The 18,122-nt window shown below is 42.4% G+C and overlaps 1 protein-coding gene across 2 annotated transcripts in view; it reads right to left on the reverse strand.

Annotated features, from left to right (window-relative positions):
- Positions 1-20: 20 nt before the first annotated feature.
- Positions 21-18,122, reverse strand: part of fhod3b (formin homology 2 domain containing 3b) — a 98,704-nt gene continuing 80,602 nt past the window's right edge. For both annotated transcript variants that reach the window (XM_034697359.1, XM_034697358.1), the window contains 15 exons: positions 16,745-16,855; positions 16,473-16,607; positions 16,106-16,156; positions 14,513-14,703; positions 12,785-13,342; positions 11,802-12,703; positions 10,221-10,379; positions 9,346-9,528; positions 8,300-8,419; positions 7,290-7,451; positions 6,995-7,185; positions 6,667-6,859; positions 3,453-3,639; positions 2,593-2,754; positions 21-2,437 (listed from right to left, as the gene is read on the reverse strand). In XM_034697359.1, the coding sequence (XP_034553250.1) occupies positions 2,355-2,437; positions 2,593-2,754; positions 3,453-3,639; positions 6,667-6,859; positions 6,995-7,185; positions 7,290-7,451; positions 8,300-8,419; positions 9,346-9,528; positions 10,221-10,379; positions 11,802-12,703; positions 12,785-13,342; positions 14,513-14,703; positions 16,106-16,156; positions 16,473-16,607; positions 16,745-16,855 (3,388 nt within the window). In that variant the 3' untranslated portion in view covers positions 21-2,354. The remainder of the gene's footprint in view (positions 2,438-2,592; positions 2,755-3,452; positions 3,640-6,666; positions 6,860-6,994; positions 7,186-7,289; positions 7,452-8,299; positions 8,420-9,345; positions 9,529-10,220; positions 10,380-11,801; positions 12,704-12,784; positions 13,343-14,512; positions 14,704-16,105; positions 16,157-16,472; positions 16,608-16,744; positions 16,856-18,122) is intronic.

Here is an 18,122-nt window from a genome sequence, read left to right on the forward strand (position 1 = left end):
GATTAAAAAAAAAAAGAAAATGACGTTGTAATGAGCCTTTTATTTTAGATGGTACATAGTTTTTGCTGTGGGCATTGACGCAATAGAAGCCTTGCATGTTAAGCACTTGTGTCTAGGTTCCACAGTGATGCTATGGCACAGGCAGCAATGTGTGTGGTGTGCTAATGTTAAATTATAAAGAGAGGAAACATCGAGTGCAGTGAAATCAAAAGGCTTCGTAGTGATCCACAGGACTAACAGATTAGGGTCATCCTGTATGTTTGACAACGTGTTCACATTACAGTCAGTGGAGTTGAAACCCACAGCTGTGCAAGTGAACCTCCCGTTGGATCAAGCAGAAGTGACGCTCTTAAACCATACATGGCTTGGTTTTCTTAAATTATATTTAGAATAATACTGCTTTCAGTCTATAATACACTATTCTACACATGGAGCAAAACAACAGAACACAAAAGACACGGTCATGACATGTACATCGTTTTTACAGCCTTCTTCTAGATAACTTTACAAATCTAACTCTGCCTTGTTAATGACAACAATCAGCACAAACAAAACAATGAGCTCCCCTCAATATAACTACTAAAGATGCATGCTACACATTGAGTCTAAGGTGCTGAATAAGTTTCAGTAAATTCTAAACAAAAAAAACGTACTGCTGGTGTGGTTTAATGAAGTTTCATCACGATGTTGCACTAGATTCTTATTTCTTTCCAATGGCTACGTTTCCATCACAGTGAAAATTTGCAAGTGGACACATTAACCTCGACATAATCTGAAGTTGTGCATGTTATGTTAGCTGAGGCCATTCTAAATGATCAAACAGATGCACATGACCAAAAGTTAAAACTGCAGGCTCCTCCTTTTTTTACTTCAATAGAGAGTTTTGTTTTTAAATAGATAAATAATGGAGATTTTATGTGCACCCATGTTACCAATTATCACATAACCCCTGATCTTCACATTCATAGTTTTCCTAAGGGTAAAGATACTCATATGTTAACTTAGTTACAGAGATGTCCAGTGATGAAAGAGGAATTACATGTTAATTTGGCCTGGTCTATGCTCAGCTCCTCTATTGCACCTGGATCTTCACCAGAGTGAAACAATGCATGTCCATATTCTACAGTAAGGCAACTGGATACAGCTAATATATGCAGAAATCCCTATGTTGTCAGAAATCATCTAAAGCTATCGCCATTCTAAACTATGTGATCCAAGTTTTTAATAACAAGGATATAACTAAACGTTTGCTTGGACAAGTTTTAAAAACACTGGTTTCAAATAAATCACAGCACATTAATTATGATGTTCATTGTAATATAGTCCTCTAACCCCCTCACATGTCGTAACAATTTCTAGGTTAATTGTCCCTGAAAACGTCTTAATAAATAACTGTCTCATAAAGGCACTCTGACGTGTGCAGCTCATAGTCTCTGGAAAATAAACCCACATAGCCAAATGAAGGTTGCTCAACTGTAACACTGCACCTGCCCTCCTTTCAAACAGTGAGACGATGTCACATGACGCAACATATGTGTTTATTTAAGCTTGAAATGTTTGCTTGATGAGACAGGGCTGAAACCAGTGGTGTCACCAGTATCACCTGCAGTAACAATGTCTTCCTGATGAACTTCTGTAGATGTGTGACAAAGACTTTAAACACACTCTGCCTGGAATCTGTCCATCACGATGAGAGGTTAAAAACTGTGCTACTGTTGATTTGCTGGTTCAACTGTTGAGTATAATTTCAGATGTTCATCAGTGTCAAAGGATTTCACATTGATACCCAACTTTTACATCCAGTGCAATTGTTCCTTATTTGAGCACCTTCTTGAGAAAAATGAAAACTACCACAGTAGTATTTAACAGAAAAAACCTTCTGCACAAAGCCATCTATTCAATAGATGAAAATTCTTTAGATTCTGAAGCTGCAGGGCAGACTCTGAACCCAAGCACCACAGTTTTGTGTCACTTTCACACTTCAAGCCCTTTGGATTCAGTCAAGGCCACGGAGGCTGAAACACAAGTTCTGCCATCCCATTTGATGCCCTCGCCCTTAAAAAAAAAACATACTTTATTGTGTATGCAGAGCTGCATTCATAGGATGATTGCTAATTAGCCTTGTGAATGTGGTTCACTGATGTTTATCCAGCAAAAGCAAAGCTAGGTGTTTTTGAACGCAGCTCCCCGTTGTATCTCCTCTCCTCAGGAAGCACTGGTGTGAAGCCAAACGCATAAAAATGAGGTCAACTCATTAAAGCTGGGGCGGTTTTAGAGCCAGAGTGGAGTGGGTGTCAGGATGGAGTGGGCAGTGGAGGGCAGGGAGCAGGCTCCCAGACGTCTTTCTGTCCAGCTCACACCTGCATCTCTGAACCGCTGGACAGGCCGAGAGCGTTTGCCTCCTCTGTTGTCAAACCACTCTTCAGTGTCCTTCTCACTGGAAGTAAAAAAGAAGAGGAAGCAGAAAGAGATAGAAAGAATTAAGATATGGCTTTTTTATATTTTGTATTATGACAGGGTTATTACATGCAGCTGAAGGCTTTTCTCTGCATGTGATCCATAATCTGGCCATTTGTCCAACAAATGACTCACATGATTTTCTGTTGGCTCGGGATCGTCTCCTCTCCCGTGGCTGGGTCCTCTGGCTAGGCCCCTGAGTGGCTGACCTCACGATCCTCTCCATGATCTCATCAGCTGTGTCGTCTGTGCAGTTCACCGGGTCATCAGTGGCAGAGCACCATGGGGGGACACGCCCTGAAACAAGAAGATTTAACGTCACCCATCTGTTCCTGAGCGCTGTTTTGAAGCCAATCGACGTCGGCAGCTATATTGGAAATGCAGAATTCAACTAGGCATAGTGTGACATAAAGAGGCAGAGTTTGAGCCTCCTAGCCAACAGCTATGTGTTCCTGTCCGGGAGTCAAGTCAGTCATGTCCTTATTTGGGCAAAAACTCGTAACCTTAATATCTTCTGAACCGTCACGTTAGAAAAAAATTCACCCCCCGTACAGTGTGTGCCGATTAAGAAATTAGATAAGTAGAGCCAAGCTGTTTTTTGAACCAGGCTGTAAATATGATTATTAATGCTGCAAAGATTGTCTTTTTTGAATATGTGTCTATGTGGTTTCTGGTGTTTCTGCAGCCAGCCTCAAGTGGATTCTTGATGAATTGCAGTTTATAACACTTCTGCATGGGCTTCATAGTTTGAGACCAGAGGTTGCCGCTTGGTCTCACCCTGTCGGGGTTCTATTTTACAGAACTGCTAGCTAACCTTACCTCGTCCCTTAGCTACGTATTTTCATACTGACCCTCTTATAGCACTCCCAAAAGGTTTGAAAATGATCTTGTTGAGATCCTGAATCATCTATAAGCATAGCTCAGAGTGTATCTCAGAGTGCTACGTGATCATGCAAATATAAACTGTATCAATATAACATGTAAGAGAGTCTGACCTCTGGTGCTGCTGGCTCTGGTGCGTGTTCGTAGGCCAGGCACAGTAGAAGTCCCACCCTCTCCTCCCACCGGGCTGCTCTTCAGCACGGCCTTCATGTTCTCGTGTTCAGCTGCATCCTCAGCATACTGGATCCCCTGAGGCTGCGTCTCCTGTGCGTCTGATGGAGCACCGCCAAATTTACCGCTCTGGAGGAGGGACAGGACACAGAAGACAGTGACACTCAACTCATCTGACCAGATTTACAAGGCAGACATTTTCCATCATCATGACATCATGCTCGAGATGAGAAGTTCAATTCAACTGCCATGCTCCAAGTTCAATCATGTAAGCGTAAAGAATCGTACGAATCAATATCACGTTTATGACAACAGAAAAAAAAGTGCTAAATCAGCCCATATATCAAATTCAAACAACACCTTTGATAACTCACAGGCTACAGCCAAACAGATGCTAATGTCTTGAAACACATAACATTAATAACAGCTATAAATTGCCTGAAAGCTTGTATCAAAGTTTGGTTCAACATGTACAACCGCAATTAACCCCAACTCAGTCGAGGCAGATTGCCGTCTAACATGAGTCTGGTTTTGCTCGAGATTTCTGCCTGTTAAAGGAAGTTTGTCCTTGCCGCTGTAACTAGCTAAATGCTGCAAAGTGCTATACTCATGGTGGATTAAGACGAGATAAGACTATGTTAAATTATTAACAAAGACCCCAAATCAAGACAGGGTAAGACTCAGAGTATAGTCTGGACCTGCTCTGTTTGTATTGATTGATTGATTGATTGATTGATTGATTGATTGATTAAACGTGAGGAATTTGTGCCTTTTCAAGAAATGTATTTTCAAGTTCATGTAATGTTATCTAGGCAGTTGGTTGAATGCTAACATAAGCTGTTGTCTGGCTGTATAACCACTTCTGTTTCCCTGAGTCGCTACTGTTGAATTGTGGATGTGCTGGACTCCAGCTACGACAGCTATTACTACGACTACTATCTGTCTCATCACTATCATCTCCCTCTCTCTCTCTCTCTCTCTCTCTCTCTCTCTCTCTCTCTCTCCGCTATCCCTCTTTCCAACCCCGACTCGGTCGAGGCAGATGGCTGTCTAACATGAGTCTGGTTCTGCTCTGATCTCACCATCCTGAGCATAATATCTGTGAAAAATGGCTGCTGTGTTGACATGGTTATGATTATGCTGGTATGAATGTAGAACCACAAGGTAACATTTTACATATCCTTGTCATGTAGTGAAATCTTACTAATAATGACACAGCACTTTCCAGACCAAATTAATAACTATTGCTTAATAGGAAGGCAACAGTTCCACATACTCATTATTCTTTTTTTAGCACACTGCCTAAAATATCCCACATTTCCCCATCACTGACTTTTGCAACAATGCAGACATGCCAGGTCTCAGATCTCTGCTTGAAGTCTGAATGAGGTCTATTAATTCCTTCCAGGAAGTAGCTATGACCCCTCCCACCTCCACCTTTTCTAAACAATAGCAAACATCATGCTACCACTGGTTTTTCTCTTCTTTTCATCACACTCAAGCTTCCTCATTCATGTAGGCCACACAAAAACACACACAGAACCGGTCAGTCTAACTGATGACAAGTCCTTTGTTAATCCTCATCAACACGCAGGTTATTGTCCAGAGTTACAACATCACAGTCCGGCTGAACGTTAGTCATGACAAAGTTCACATGCACTTTGTTTTCACACAGTTATCCCCTACCTCACTGTCATCGTCATCCTCACTCTACAGAGATAAAGGGAACAATGCCAAAAGGTGTGATGTGAATACTAAATACTGAAGATTTTCATCCACAAAGTAATCATGTTTCAGGAAAAAGGGATTTAAGTTTTCAGCAGAGGCATACAGAGGCTACAGTCCTCATGGCAGGGGTCGCCGGTTCGATTCCAGGCTGTTCGACCATTTCCTGCATGTCTTACCCCGCTCTCTGCTCCCCACATTTCCTGTCTCTTTTCAGCTGTCCTATCAAATGAAGGCAAAAAGGCCAAAAATATAACTTAAAAAAAAAAATGTTTTCAGTGGATTTTTTTTTTTAATTTTTGATTTTATTTGAAAACATTTAAGTAATATTTGCTCACAGAAATAGACTGTAGGTAAATAGTCTGAACAGTAAGAGTAATTTATGTTTAGCCCTGGACTGCATTATTATTGTAATCATTGCTTTAACATTTATTTATCTATTTATTTATTGTATCTATCTGATCTTTTTAACTCTACCTCATTTTTACCTTTTCTTTCTACTCTTACTTATTTTAGTATATTTGATTAATTTTACTGTATTGATTTAATTTCATTTTTAAGTATTTTATTTATAATCATGCCTTTTAATAATTTGACCATTGCTGTTGTTTACTGTCTCTCTGTTCTTTCGTGAAGCACTGTGGGCTGCATTTTTGTTTGTATGAAAGGTGCTACATAGATAAAGTTGAGTTAAGGAAACATGAGGGTTTCCACATCAGCTGACTTCACATTTAGAATGAAATCAGAGAGGGACAGTGAGCCTGGTTCGGTCTAAAGCTAAAACAACAGCTCACTCATTAATATGCTTTATTTTGCTTGTCTACTTTTTTTTTTTTTTTTCAAGAAGTCAATAATTTGTGTTCTTAATGTCAGTATTTGAACACCACTAGTTGCTAGCAAACTTTGAAACAGTGGAGTGTTTGACTTGAACATCTTTGCAGGAGTGTGGTTATGCTGTGGGTCCTGTTTTTTCTCCTTCAGGGACGTCCAAAGGTTTGAATTTTCACACAGTGATTGAATTAGGGTCTCTTTGAAGAGAGAGGGGCCCCAGCCAGGGCTGAATGAGGAGTCCTCTCTGAGCACCCAGCTCCTCGGGGTTTGGAGGGATTTTAATCACACAGGGAGGTGTTTGCTCTGGCCTTTCTTAGCCTGCTGCAGCTACAGAATGAGATACACTAAAAACACCTCACTGTTTCTTGTTGCAGTAACATATACATACCGAGGAACTCTCCTGATGTCATCACAAATGTATCCAGTGTCTGTCAGAAACAGCCACGTTTGGTGCTTTAACCAGATTAAAGATAGAACCAGTGTCCAGGGATTGATCACACTGTATCACAGGATCGAGACAGTACTCAAACTAAACAAAGACAGGGATCAGGAATGGAGAGAGTCTACGTGTGAGTCTCGCTCATGCTGAAGAGCACTTACATCTGTTATCATTTTTCCCCTGGTCTTGTTCCTCTCCCGGTGGTTGGCCCTCTTCTGTTTCTGTTGCAGCACGCGCTCTCTTGTTGTGCGATACTCCAGGGCAAATTCACTCAAGATCTTGCTAAAGCGATGAATGCTGACCTCACGCACTGCGTATACCGGATGGCCCAGGAACAGCAGAAAGGCATGAAACCTGCAGACGTTCAGAGAAACATAACATCAGTGTAAAGACACCCTTTGGTTGGAAACTAAGTTTAAACATGTGCCTGCCAAAGAGTAAGAAATGCTCTGCTATAACAATATGCCTTTTCTCTACACCTAAACCTACCTGTTGATTATTCTCCGATGTACAATCTTCAGAATTATTATTCTCTCTGCACAGTCTTTCAGGAAGTCAGACATTTTTTGTTTCAGCGCTGGTTTCATCTCATGCTTTGCAATGACTTTGAGATGATCCCATGATGCTTTGCACCTTCGCTCCATCTGGGCCAGATTGTCTTGGAGTTGGTCAAAGTCCACCTGACAACGAGATCACACACAGAGTGTTGAGGATGCTTGTTACTGGATATGACATTAACAGCTTCACTATGAAGATGATGTGTACTGTTTTTAAACCGGCTCACCTTTGTTAAGCGGGTGATCGCTCCGATCTCAGAGTAAAGGTCAGTGCTGTCTGGATACTTTTCCACCACCATGGCGCAGGTGTGGTGCAGCAAGGACTGCTTATGAACCGTGTCCTTCACCTCTGGGACTTTCTCTAAGTAGCCCAGCTCAAAGCCTTTTGCCTAGAGATGCATGCACATACAGAAACACAGTCACAATGCGGGAAGGAAACAACTGTCTGAAATTAAGAATCAAAAGGGGACAAATTGCAGTGAATTTCCTTTCTGGCAGGGTCGGAAAAAAGGGCTGAAAGGAGCGCTCTGAGACGATGTGTAGATTCAGTCGGGCTGGTGATTATCAGAGACCACAATCTACTTCAGACCCGACTGATCGGTCTGCACACCACAGCCAAGCTTTAAAAGCCGGAACACATCATGAAAGACATAATCCCAACAGGATCCGCCTTGTTCTTCTGCCAGTTTTAAATGGCTTACTGCAAAATCTAAATGCAGCTCTTTATTTACGAGAACCACTTGTTTTGATTTTGATAAATTATGTTTCCCTTTTGCAGTTCTCTGGCTCTCATTTCCCAAAGGTTCATTCATATATACAGACATTTACACAGATGCATGAGAACACAAAGGCACACGCGAGGCCACAGAGAGTGAGACGTAAAAGAAAACAGACACAGATGCAGGCTAACACACAAGAAGCCAGACTCACTGTCAGGAAACACACAAGCTCAGACAGACAGAGAGACAGAGGCAGGATCAGCAGAGGCCTTGACAAGCCTTTTTTACTGAAGAAGGACAGTGTCTGCTGCACACAGTCTGCCAGCACATTCTTCTTCACATAGAGAGTGCAGTGTTATCCCTGCCAAATAAATATGCTGGCGGGGGAGAATAGGAAGGAGGAGGGTGAGGGGGAGCGTGGGAGGAAATGGAGGAAGTGAGTTAAAGACAGGGGGAGAGAAAGTGAAGAGAGGGGGGATACTCTTCTCTTCACCTTATATGTCTTAAGAGTGACTCACGTTAGTGCTGTTGAGGAAGTTGCCGATGGCTAGCAGTGTGGACAAGATATAGCGGAGTGTCTTGTTTTTGTCGAGCTGGTCCATTCCTTCCTTCAGGTCTTGCAGAGGCTCTGCTACCTCCTAAAAGAGCAGAAAAATGCAGTCAAGAGGCTCGTTAGTTATTCTTGCCTGGATGTGTATCTGCAAACTCACCCTGCTCCTCTTCTTTCATTAAAATGGCAGTGTCAGTACATTTTTGTAAATATGTTTTCATGTCTGTGGAATTAGAACCTTATGTTTGATAAATGCCTGATCCAGGGAGACACTTTCAAACGCCCTTACACTCCTTCCAGTTGTTTAAACATTTACTCATTTACTTACTTGCAAACACTTAATTAAGAAGATAAAAAACGCTCTCATGTCTGTACAGCAATATTTCTCTTCTTGATGTTCATCAGACAAACCCAGATGAATGTTGAGAACCAAAATGTTGCAAATCAGTCTACAGCGTGCGGGAGTTTATCATGTTCTGATAGATTCTTATTGTGAATTGCTAAAATTGTAAGTAATTGTGTTAACTGAGCATATGATATCATTTCATATCAGTGCCAGGCCTCTGAATGGAAATTAAACAAAATGGTATCTGGCAGACTTTGTGACATCTGCAAATATCACAGGGTTATACAAAGCTGCTATATATCATTATGAATTGTTAAATCCCTAAATCTTCTCAGTGCAGCTGGCCAAGAAACAAATTAAAAAACTGAAAACTCTGAAAGCACAAAGTTTTGTCTAGGCACGTTTCAGAGGTGTGAGTGTGAGTGAGCACAGTTTGTTAACTAATCATTTCCAGGCCGACTGCTTCCCTCTTCCAGCCTTTATGTTAATCCAAGTGGTCCCTAGCTTTATACCTTCCCTACAGACCTGAGAGTGGGACTGATCTTTAGCTCAAGCTCTCACAAACAGATGTCCAACTATTTCATGAACTCACACTGGAACATAGGCTTTACTTCTGTAACTTCCTGATGTATCTTCATGTGACTGAAGTGTACAGGACAGTGTCTGACCTTCTCAATAAGCTCATAGTCCATCTTGAACGCCCACAGCTGCAGGCGAGCAGACAGCTCTGTGATGGAGGAGAGGGTGAGGAGGAACTGCTCCGCACTGCCCAGGGGAATATCAGGGTTGACCAGCTGAGCCTCCTGGATCTTCTGCTTCTCCTCCTCTGTGGGGATCATCGTCAGGATTTTCTAGGAGAGGGAGGAAAATGAAAAGAATAAGGAATGTACTCACAGAGTCATTCATCAGGCCTGAGTGAAACTTTTTCACAATGTGTCAGTGAGTATACTGTAGGGAGGGAGAGGAAAACAAGTCCACTCAGACATTTTCAGCTCTGTTTGTCTGAGATGTTTCCAATTTTCTCCACAAACTCGTCTGATACTTGAACTTTCATTCCCCTTTTGTTGTCTCGCTGTAAATACCTCTAAAGACAAAAGGTGGAGAGGAATACTCCTCTCTGCTGAAAATCAACTCAAGGTGAAGCTCTGAAAACTACAGGTTATATAACACCAAAGGGATGCACCATCAATCAGTATATCTGCTGATGGGAAATCCTTCAAAATTCTATGGTGTGGTTTTTAAAACAAGCTGAAAATATGCACATGGAGCTAACCTTTAATCATCTCTGTGATTAATTACACCAGAACAGCCATAAAGCCAGCCATGCAGCCAGAAAATAACATGATATGTCAACACTGTGGGTTTTCCTATCTGGAAGACTTAAATCTCTCCTGTTTTGGGAAGTCCATCCGTGTATTTTTTCACGTGCTGAGTAAATATCCTTTGTTTATTTTGGAGCCAGTGAGCCTAAATGGGTTGTATTTGATAGACTAGACTGTAATTATAATAGATACAGTATGTCTCTGTATCTCTAAATGCTTACCTCAATGCCTTCCTTGTTCAGTGCGTACTCATCAAAGTTGAGGATAGCCGTCTTTATGGTTCGCGGGGGAGGTAAGACAGTCAAACCGATGTTTATGGCGTTGCTGCGCTTTGAATCCAGGACTATGATTTCTTGTCGTTTGCCATCGACAGCTGCTTTCTATGAAAGAAACCAAACATCATCATAAATCCAGTCTGAATGATCAACGGATAGGAAGTGGTTTCAAACTTATATTGTAGATGGATGAACTGTTTTCAGAACTGGACTACTGGTTTGGCTAAAAGAATAAAGGCCTGTGCCAGGTTGTTTCACTGTGTTTGTATTTTCTGTTGAGCATGAACAGTTTAGAGGTTGTTTTCCAGCCTGATGATGATGCAAGTCTGCAAGTTTGTAACAGTATGACACTCATGGGATTTGAGAATATTTACACTTGGAGACACCATAGATTGTATAAAACATGGATGTAAACTCAGTGACATCATCCGCTGGATTCTGAGGAAGCATTATGATGACCAAACAAGCGGCAACCTCCGGTCTAAAAATATCAGTCCAATGCGGAAGTTCTAAAAACTGCAGTTCATTGAGGATCTGCTTGAGGCTGGCTCCGGAACTACCAGAAACCACATACACACCAATTCAAAAAGGCGATCTTTACAGCAGAAATAAACATGTTTACAGCCTGGTACAAAAGACGAGTGTAGTCTGGATAGCTCATTTCTCGATCGGCACACACTGTACGGGGGGGTGAATTTTTTTCTAAAGCGACAATTTTTGAAGATATTGAGATTACGAGTCTTCCAATGAGAGGCACAGCTGACTTGATTGACAGGTGTAAACACTGTAGCTGTTGGCTAGGAGGCTCAAAGCCCGCCTCTTTACGTCACAATTGCTCAACAGCAGCAATATGGCTGCTGCTGACGATTGGCCTCAAAACAGCGCTTCAGAAACAGATGGGTGACGTCACGGATCCTACGTCAATATTTTATACTGTCTATGGACCAAACTAGCCATGTTAGAAATTCTGAATCCAACTAACTTCTGATTGGTCCAGAAACCATCAGGAGGTGGAGCTGAGGTGGGCCTTACACTACCAGGCAAACATGAGCAAGCCACACGCCTGTAAGTTGATCAGACACACCCCTGATTGGCTTCTTTATGCCTCAACATAATCAAAAGGAAGAGTTGTAAAATCATCACTCCTCGTAGAGTTTGTACAAGCAGAGAAATACACTTTTGAGACCAAAATCTATTTCTGAACCAGGCTGTAAACTTGAAATAAACATTTTAACATGGGCTCTGATTGGACTTCCTGTGCTCTTGAAGCCAGCCTGAGTTTCCTTGAGGTACAGCAGATATGTATTTCAACACTGGCTTCATTTTTTGACACTGGTTGCCAATGTAACACTAGTTTTGCCAAATGTTTCATTAATCCCACAAAATAATCCTGTTTGGATGATGCCGGATATACAACAGGTGCTGGAAACATAGAGTGGAGAAAATCTGTGCACTGCAAAATAAACTCTGAAAGTCTTTTGTGATACTCAGTGGTTCTCTTGTAACAGCAGCATAACACTATGTTACCTTTGTGACAGGCAGCTCCTTGGATTTGGACTCAAACAGCTGCTCCAGCTTGGATGTGTCCAGTTTTACGGGCTCCAGTTTGGACCAGAGGGACTCCTTACAGAATTTATGACTCTTGCACTGCCAGTCAATTGGACGCACCTCGTTCCAGAAGAGACGGATTGTCTTCTTCTTCTTCTGGAAGAGAGGAATCTCCCCTCGACTCAGCTGAGGGGAGGGTGGAGGGATGGGTGCCATGAACGGTGGGGGTGGGGGCATCATTTTGCCAAGGAGGGGAGGGGGAGGGGGGCAACCAAAGAGGGGTGGGGGTGGTGGCAGTGCAGGAGGGGGAGGTGGTGCTATTAGGTCACCTGACCCCATCACACTGTCCACATCTAAGATGTCCATGTCATCCTCCTCCTTCAGGTCTGTGAAGTCCATCTCTTTAATCCGCAGCTCTCTGGGTGTGGCCATCAGCTGGTCCCAGATATGATCTGACTCTTTCTTCGGGGGTAATGACGGGGCTGTGGGGGATTTGTCAGACTGCTGCTGCTCTTTAGAGGTGTCAACCTCAAGAGGAGCCGTCAGGCCTTTCACTAAATCTCCAAACTTCTCTGCAACTGCTCGCACACTTCCCTGGTTGTCCAAATGTCCCACCTCCATTTTCTTCACATTTTCTTCCCTGGCTTGTCTGTGAGCTTCCAGCGTGGAGATCCTGCTGGCTAAGCTAGCAACAGTTGAATCACTGACCTCTGTGTCCTTCTCACAATTACACTTGTCTTTTTCTGTTTCTTCAACATTCCCTTCACTACTTTCAGTCGTCTTCTGAGCGTAGAGCATGTCCAGCATGAAGCGCTTGCTGTTCAGTATTTTGTTGCAGTGGTCATTCACATCTGCGTCTTTAATGCACGGAGTCCACTGGCCTGTTGAGACAGAAACATTTTTCACATTGAGAAAAAGAAAGTCGATGATCAAAGAGAGTGAATCAAATCAATCCATCATACCTGCGTCGATGTCATTGGTGAGTTTCTCCTCTCGCTCCTCCCTCTCCAGAGTGCTGCTGGTGGAGGAGATGCTGGACGCAGAGCAGTTGTCCTTTTCATTCACTTCCTCATTCTGTCTCTCTTTCTCACTCAGCAGTACACTTTCTTCTACATCCCTTTCTGTCGTTTGCTCCTTCTCAAACTCCTCCTCTAACTCTACATTCACCTCCACATTTGGCTCTTCAGCTTTTGCTACATCTGCTACTTCTACTACTTCTACATGCTCTTCTACTATCACTACTTCAGGCACACTCTGTTCCTGTTCCTCCAGCTTCTCCTGCTCCTCTTCCTTTTCCATGCCTGACTGTTCATCTGATGCCGGCTCTGCCGCTGACCTCTGGTCGGACTCAGCAGCATCCTCCGTCTCTGCAGACGACTCTGTCTCAGTCTGCTGCTTGTCTGGCTTAGAGGGAGGTGTGGGGGAAGGCTGTGATGTTGTAAACTCTGGTGCTGGACTCTTGGTCCGGGTCTTTGGGTCAAGGTTTGGCTCTGAGACATGTTCTGTTCCTGGCAAAGAAACTAATACAATGTGGGAAAAATTACTGTAAGTACTTCCGCTGTGTACTTAAAGATCTGATAGTTTTCAAAAAGATTTTTGTTCATCATTAAAACAGCTTTAAATTGCTTCCATACATATTCACAATTTCACTTTGAGATTGTCCAAACTCAGAACATACATTTTCAGACTTCAGAGCTTAATCACAAACATTTATCAAATTCCCTCTCCATGGCTCATGATCACACAACATGAACAGCTGAGAAAGATGTTTTACACCTCGTGAGAAATGTTGCTGTTCACCTTAAAGCACCTTCATTTAAGTGTCACCCAAAGAAGCATGTTTTAGTGAACTGAACTCCAAAAGACTTTTCTATTGGCACCCATAAAAACCCTGACCACCTCTGAGTGTATAAAAGAAGTGAAAAAATCAATTTACTTTAAAAGTAAATCTGATAGGATGTGCCTTTAACCTGCATTCTTTCTAATGACCAGGAGGGGGCGACTTTACTGGTAGAGAGAGGTGTCAGATCATAAGGAACCAGTTGGGAGAATGACCCCACTTATCAGTTCATTTATTACCTCAGGTAAAATATTCCTAGAGAGTTAAAGGTGTCAGTGCCTACTTTTCAGTCTTTCTAAAACTAACTTGATCTTGTTTTTGCAAAGTTTGATGACAGTTAAGGTAAAAATTGACTATAAAACAGGGTATGATGATGAAGGATAGGGTTTCCACTGAGGTGCCACAGCAGGATAAAGATACCATAAAGACACAAGGATAGCGTGTATTCACTTTCGGTCTTTCAAACATGGTGACCAATTGTCCACCCCTTAATAAAAAAAAGATGGGGATATCCAAAATGCCCAAAATGTTGATGTGATGCTTGCTACATACTGTATCTCTTTCAGAGTCTATGATATATGCTCAAATGATCAGTAAATATTTGCTACAAAATCCCCACCTGCCTTTAACACTTGTTAAGTATTTCCTGCATCATGAAATATTTTCAATAACTCTTAAACAGAAAAGCAGCTGGATCTAATCTGGAGCTATAATCCCCCATGAAGTGTTAAAGCCATCTCAGTGTGCGACAGGTGCACTGACAGCCCACACTGCTTCCATCAGCTACTCCAGCTAACTTTACAACCATTTCTTTTTCAAACAAGGCTAATGATGAGCACACACTATGTACCTGATGTCTGATGTGCAGTGCTGACGGTGTCTTCCTGTGAGACAATGGGTGAGGGAGTGGCACAGCGGGAGACTGAGCGGCTTGCAGGTGTGGGACTCAAACACAAAGTGATCTCTGTCCGCCCTCTGGTTGTCACCCTTGGGCGTTCTCGCTCAAACTCCTCTGCAGCTAACCTCTCCACAGCTTTGTACCTGTAGAAACAGAATGTGACTTTCAGGCATGTACACACTGTGGTTTAGATTCATACGTATACGATTCATACAAGTATGTTCGTCTTATCTGAATTACTACAGCTGCCAAGGTCCAGTCTTAATGGTTTTTAGATCTCAAATTTGATTGAAACATACAGTATCTCAGAAAAGTGAGTACACCCCTCACATTTCTTCTAAAGCTGATGCACAAGAAAGCCCGCAAACAGTTTGCTAAAGACAGCAGACTAAGGACATGGATTACTGGAACCATGTCTTGTGGTCTGATGAGACCAAGATAAACTTATTTTTCTCAGATGATGTCTAGCGTGTGTGGCGGCGCCCAGGTGAGGAGTACAAAGACAAGTGTGTCTTGCCTACAGTCAAGCATGGTGGTGGGAGTGTCATGGTCTGGGTCTGCATGAGTGAGGCACTGGGGAGCTACAGTTCATTGAAGGAACCATGAATGCCAATATGTACTGTGACATACTGAAGCAGAGCATGATCCCCTCCCTTCGGAAACTGGGCCGCAGGGCAGTATTCCAACATGATAACGACCCCAAACACACCTCCAAGACGGCCCCTGCCTTGCTAAAGAAGCTGAGGGTAAAGGTGATGGAGTGGCCAAGCATGTCTCCAGACCTAAACCCTATTGAGCATCTATGGGGCATCCTCAGATGGAAGGTGGAGGAGCGCAAGTTCTCTAACATCCATCAGCTCCGTGAAGTCATCATAGAGGAGAGGGAGAGGATTCCAGTGGCAACCTGTGAAGCTCTGGTGAACTCCATGCCCAAGAGGGTTAAGGCAGTGCTGGAAAATAATGGTGGCCACACAAAATATTGGCACTTTGGGCCAAATTTGTACATTTTCACTTAGGGGTGTACTGACTTTTGTTGCTGGTTGTTTAGACATTAATGGCTGTGTGTTGAGTCATTTTGAGGGGACAGTAAATTTACACTGTTAAACAAGCTGTACACTGACTACTTTACATTGTATCAAAGTGTCATTCCTTCAGTGTTGTGCAATGAAAAAATATAAATAAATATTTGCAGAAATGTGAGGGGTGTACTCACTTTTGTGATATACTATACAGGCATATGAATGAGCTGTAAAATGTATTGCACTCACACACAGCCGTGGTCAGTTAGATAATCGGAGTTTATGTGCACAAAACTCAATTACACACTTGTCCTGTTAACTCTGGGACGTCTTAATGGTGAGCAGGCCTAAAGGGGCTCCGACAACTATAATTCAGCCTGAGGCGGGTGCAACCGGCTTTGCATCTGCTATCAATTTACAACAGGATATCAAAGCATTCACAAACGTTCACAGTTGTTTGATCTGTTTTCACAACTGCAGCATCAGTGTGGGTCCATATCAAACTAGGAAATAAAAAAAGACTCACCTTTCCTCTCTGGCTTGTTTTGCTTCTTCTCTCTTGTCAACATAATCCCGACTAAGACAAAAAGACAGTGACAGAAACAGCATGAAAATTATGGAAATTGTGCATGATAAAACATACAGCTTCCTCCTATTTTGATTGATTGTATTGTAACGTTTCCTAAAAAAAGAGACAGCCTAGCTTCTTTAAGGAGTGTGTGAGATTTGTGGATGTCTCTTGAGGAAGGACTGGAGTCATCTGTTTCAAGAAATGACCCCTGCCGGCATGTATTTACTGGCTGTACAGCTAACGACGATACAAAGTAAAGAAGTATATTTTCTCTGACACAAAGTCATGCAGCGTTTTGTCTGAATCTTAAAGTGAGACTAACTTAAAGCGGTTCCTCTCTTCTCTTTCGATTCTCAGCAGTCGCTCCTCTCTTTCCACACGTCTCCTCTCTCTCTCTGCAGCCAGAGACTCCTGATGCTGTCTGTACGATGAAGATAGCAAGCCACCCAAAGCAGGTCTACATGAAAAGAGAAGGAAAATTTCAATTAAATATTAGCAAGTGTGCTCATGTGGGACCTCAAAGCATTGATTTAGTTATCTTTGATCAGCTGCATCCAAACAATGCACTAGTCACAGAAAACTTGAGATGCCAACCTGTCTGTGGATTTAGAGTCTGGTGTGGAGGTTGCTGAACTAGTGAAGCGATGGATGGGTGATGAAGGAGCCTGGTGCCTGCCAGGGTATGGAGTGCCATTTGCACTGATTCTGTAAAAGGAGTGAAAAAAAGGTCAACCAGAGTAAGATCTTTCACGGTTTGTGTAGTATCTATCGACAGTACAAAAGGATGGACGCCATGTCAGCTTCCCAAAAGTGAAGCCAAAACATTTTGTTGCAGCTTATATCATAAACAATGCCTTATTCATGTTAACAGAAGGAACACGGGTCAAATCAAAAAATTAAAACACACCTTAAAGAAATGTTTCTCAAACTTGATTCATGTCATCATAGTTATCTCTTGTCAAGCTAATGCTTCAAATATGAAATTTCCTGAGAAGTTAAGATTCAATGACTTATTTGATGCTATAAAAAGAGGTTATAGGCTATGACTGGCAGCTCTGCTGAAATAAATGCAGTGCTCCGATAATAGACAGTATAAAATATGGACGTAGTATCCGTGACGTGACCCATCTGTTTCTGAAGCGCTGTTTTGAGGCCGATGGTCGGCGGCAGCCATTTTGCTGCTGTCCAGTGATTGTGACGTAAAGAGGCGGGCTTTGAGCCTCCTTGCCAACAGCTACAGTTTTTTACCCGCCTGTCAATCAAGTCAGCTGTGCCTCTCATTAGAAGACTCGTAATCTCTATATCTTCTAAATTGCTGCGTTAGAAAAAAATTCACCCCCTCACAGTGTGTGCCGATCGAGACACGAGCTATCCAGACTACACTCGTCTTTTGTACCAGGCTGTAAACATTTATTTCTGCTGTAAAGATCGTCTTTTTCAATTGGTGTGTATGTGGTTTCTGGTACTTCCGGAGCCAGCCTCAAGTGGATCCTTGATGAACTGCAGTTTTTAGCACTTCCGCATTGGACTCATATTTTTAGACCGGAGGTTGCCGCTTGGCTCAGATCAGAACAGTAGAGTAGGAACAGCAAGAACATAACTCAAGAGCCACTGCACTGATCTCAAGAACCTACTGATCTGTAGACTGAGCTGACCTGAGGAATCTGTATGGTTTGATCAGCAAGTAAATGTGTGTTTTGGTGAACCAAAGGAGTGTTATGTAAACATGGCTCCACTAGTTGACGTCTACTGTGCTTACTCTTGATTCAAAAACCTTACCAGCACACGTTAGCACCAGTTACAGAAGGTATTCTGGCTTCATTTCAAATTGTTCATCTTCATATACAGTCAATGGATGAACAGTTGCACAAGATAAAATAAGTAAACTGATAATCAGTGGGAAAAAGTTATATTCTATCATCTTTGATGCATTAGTATTCAACCTCAATATTATCAATAAAACTGTAAATGA

Source organism: Notolabrus celidotus, chromosome 12 (genome assembly GCF_009762535.1).
Source record: "Notolabrus celidotus isolate fNotCel1 chromosome 12, fNotCel1.pri, whole genome shotgun sequence".
In the NCBI taxonomy this organism is placed as follows: Eukaryota; Metazoa; Chordata; class Actinopteri; order Labriformes; family Labridae; genus Notolabrus; species Notolabrus celidotus.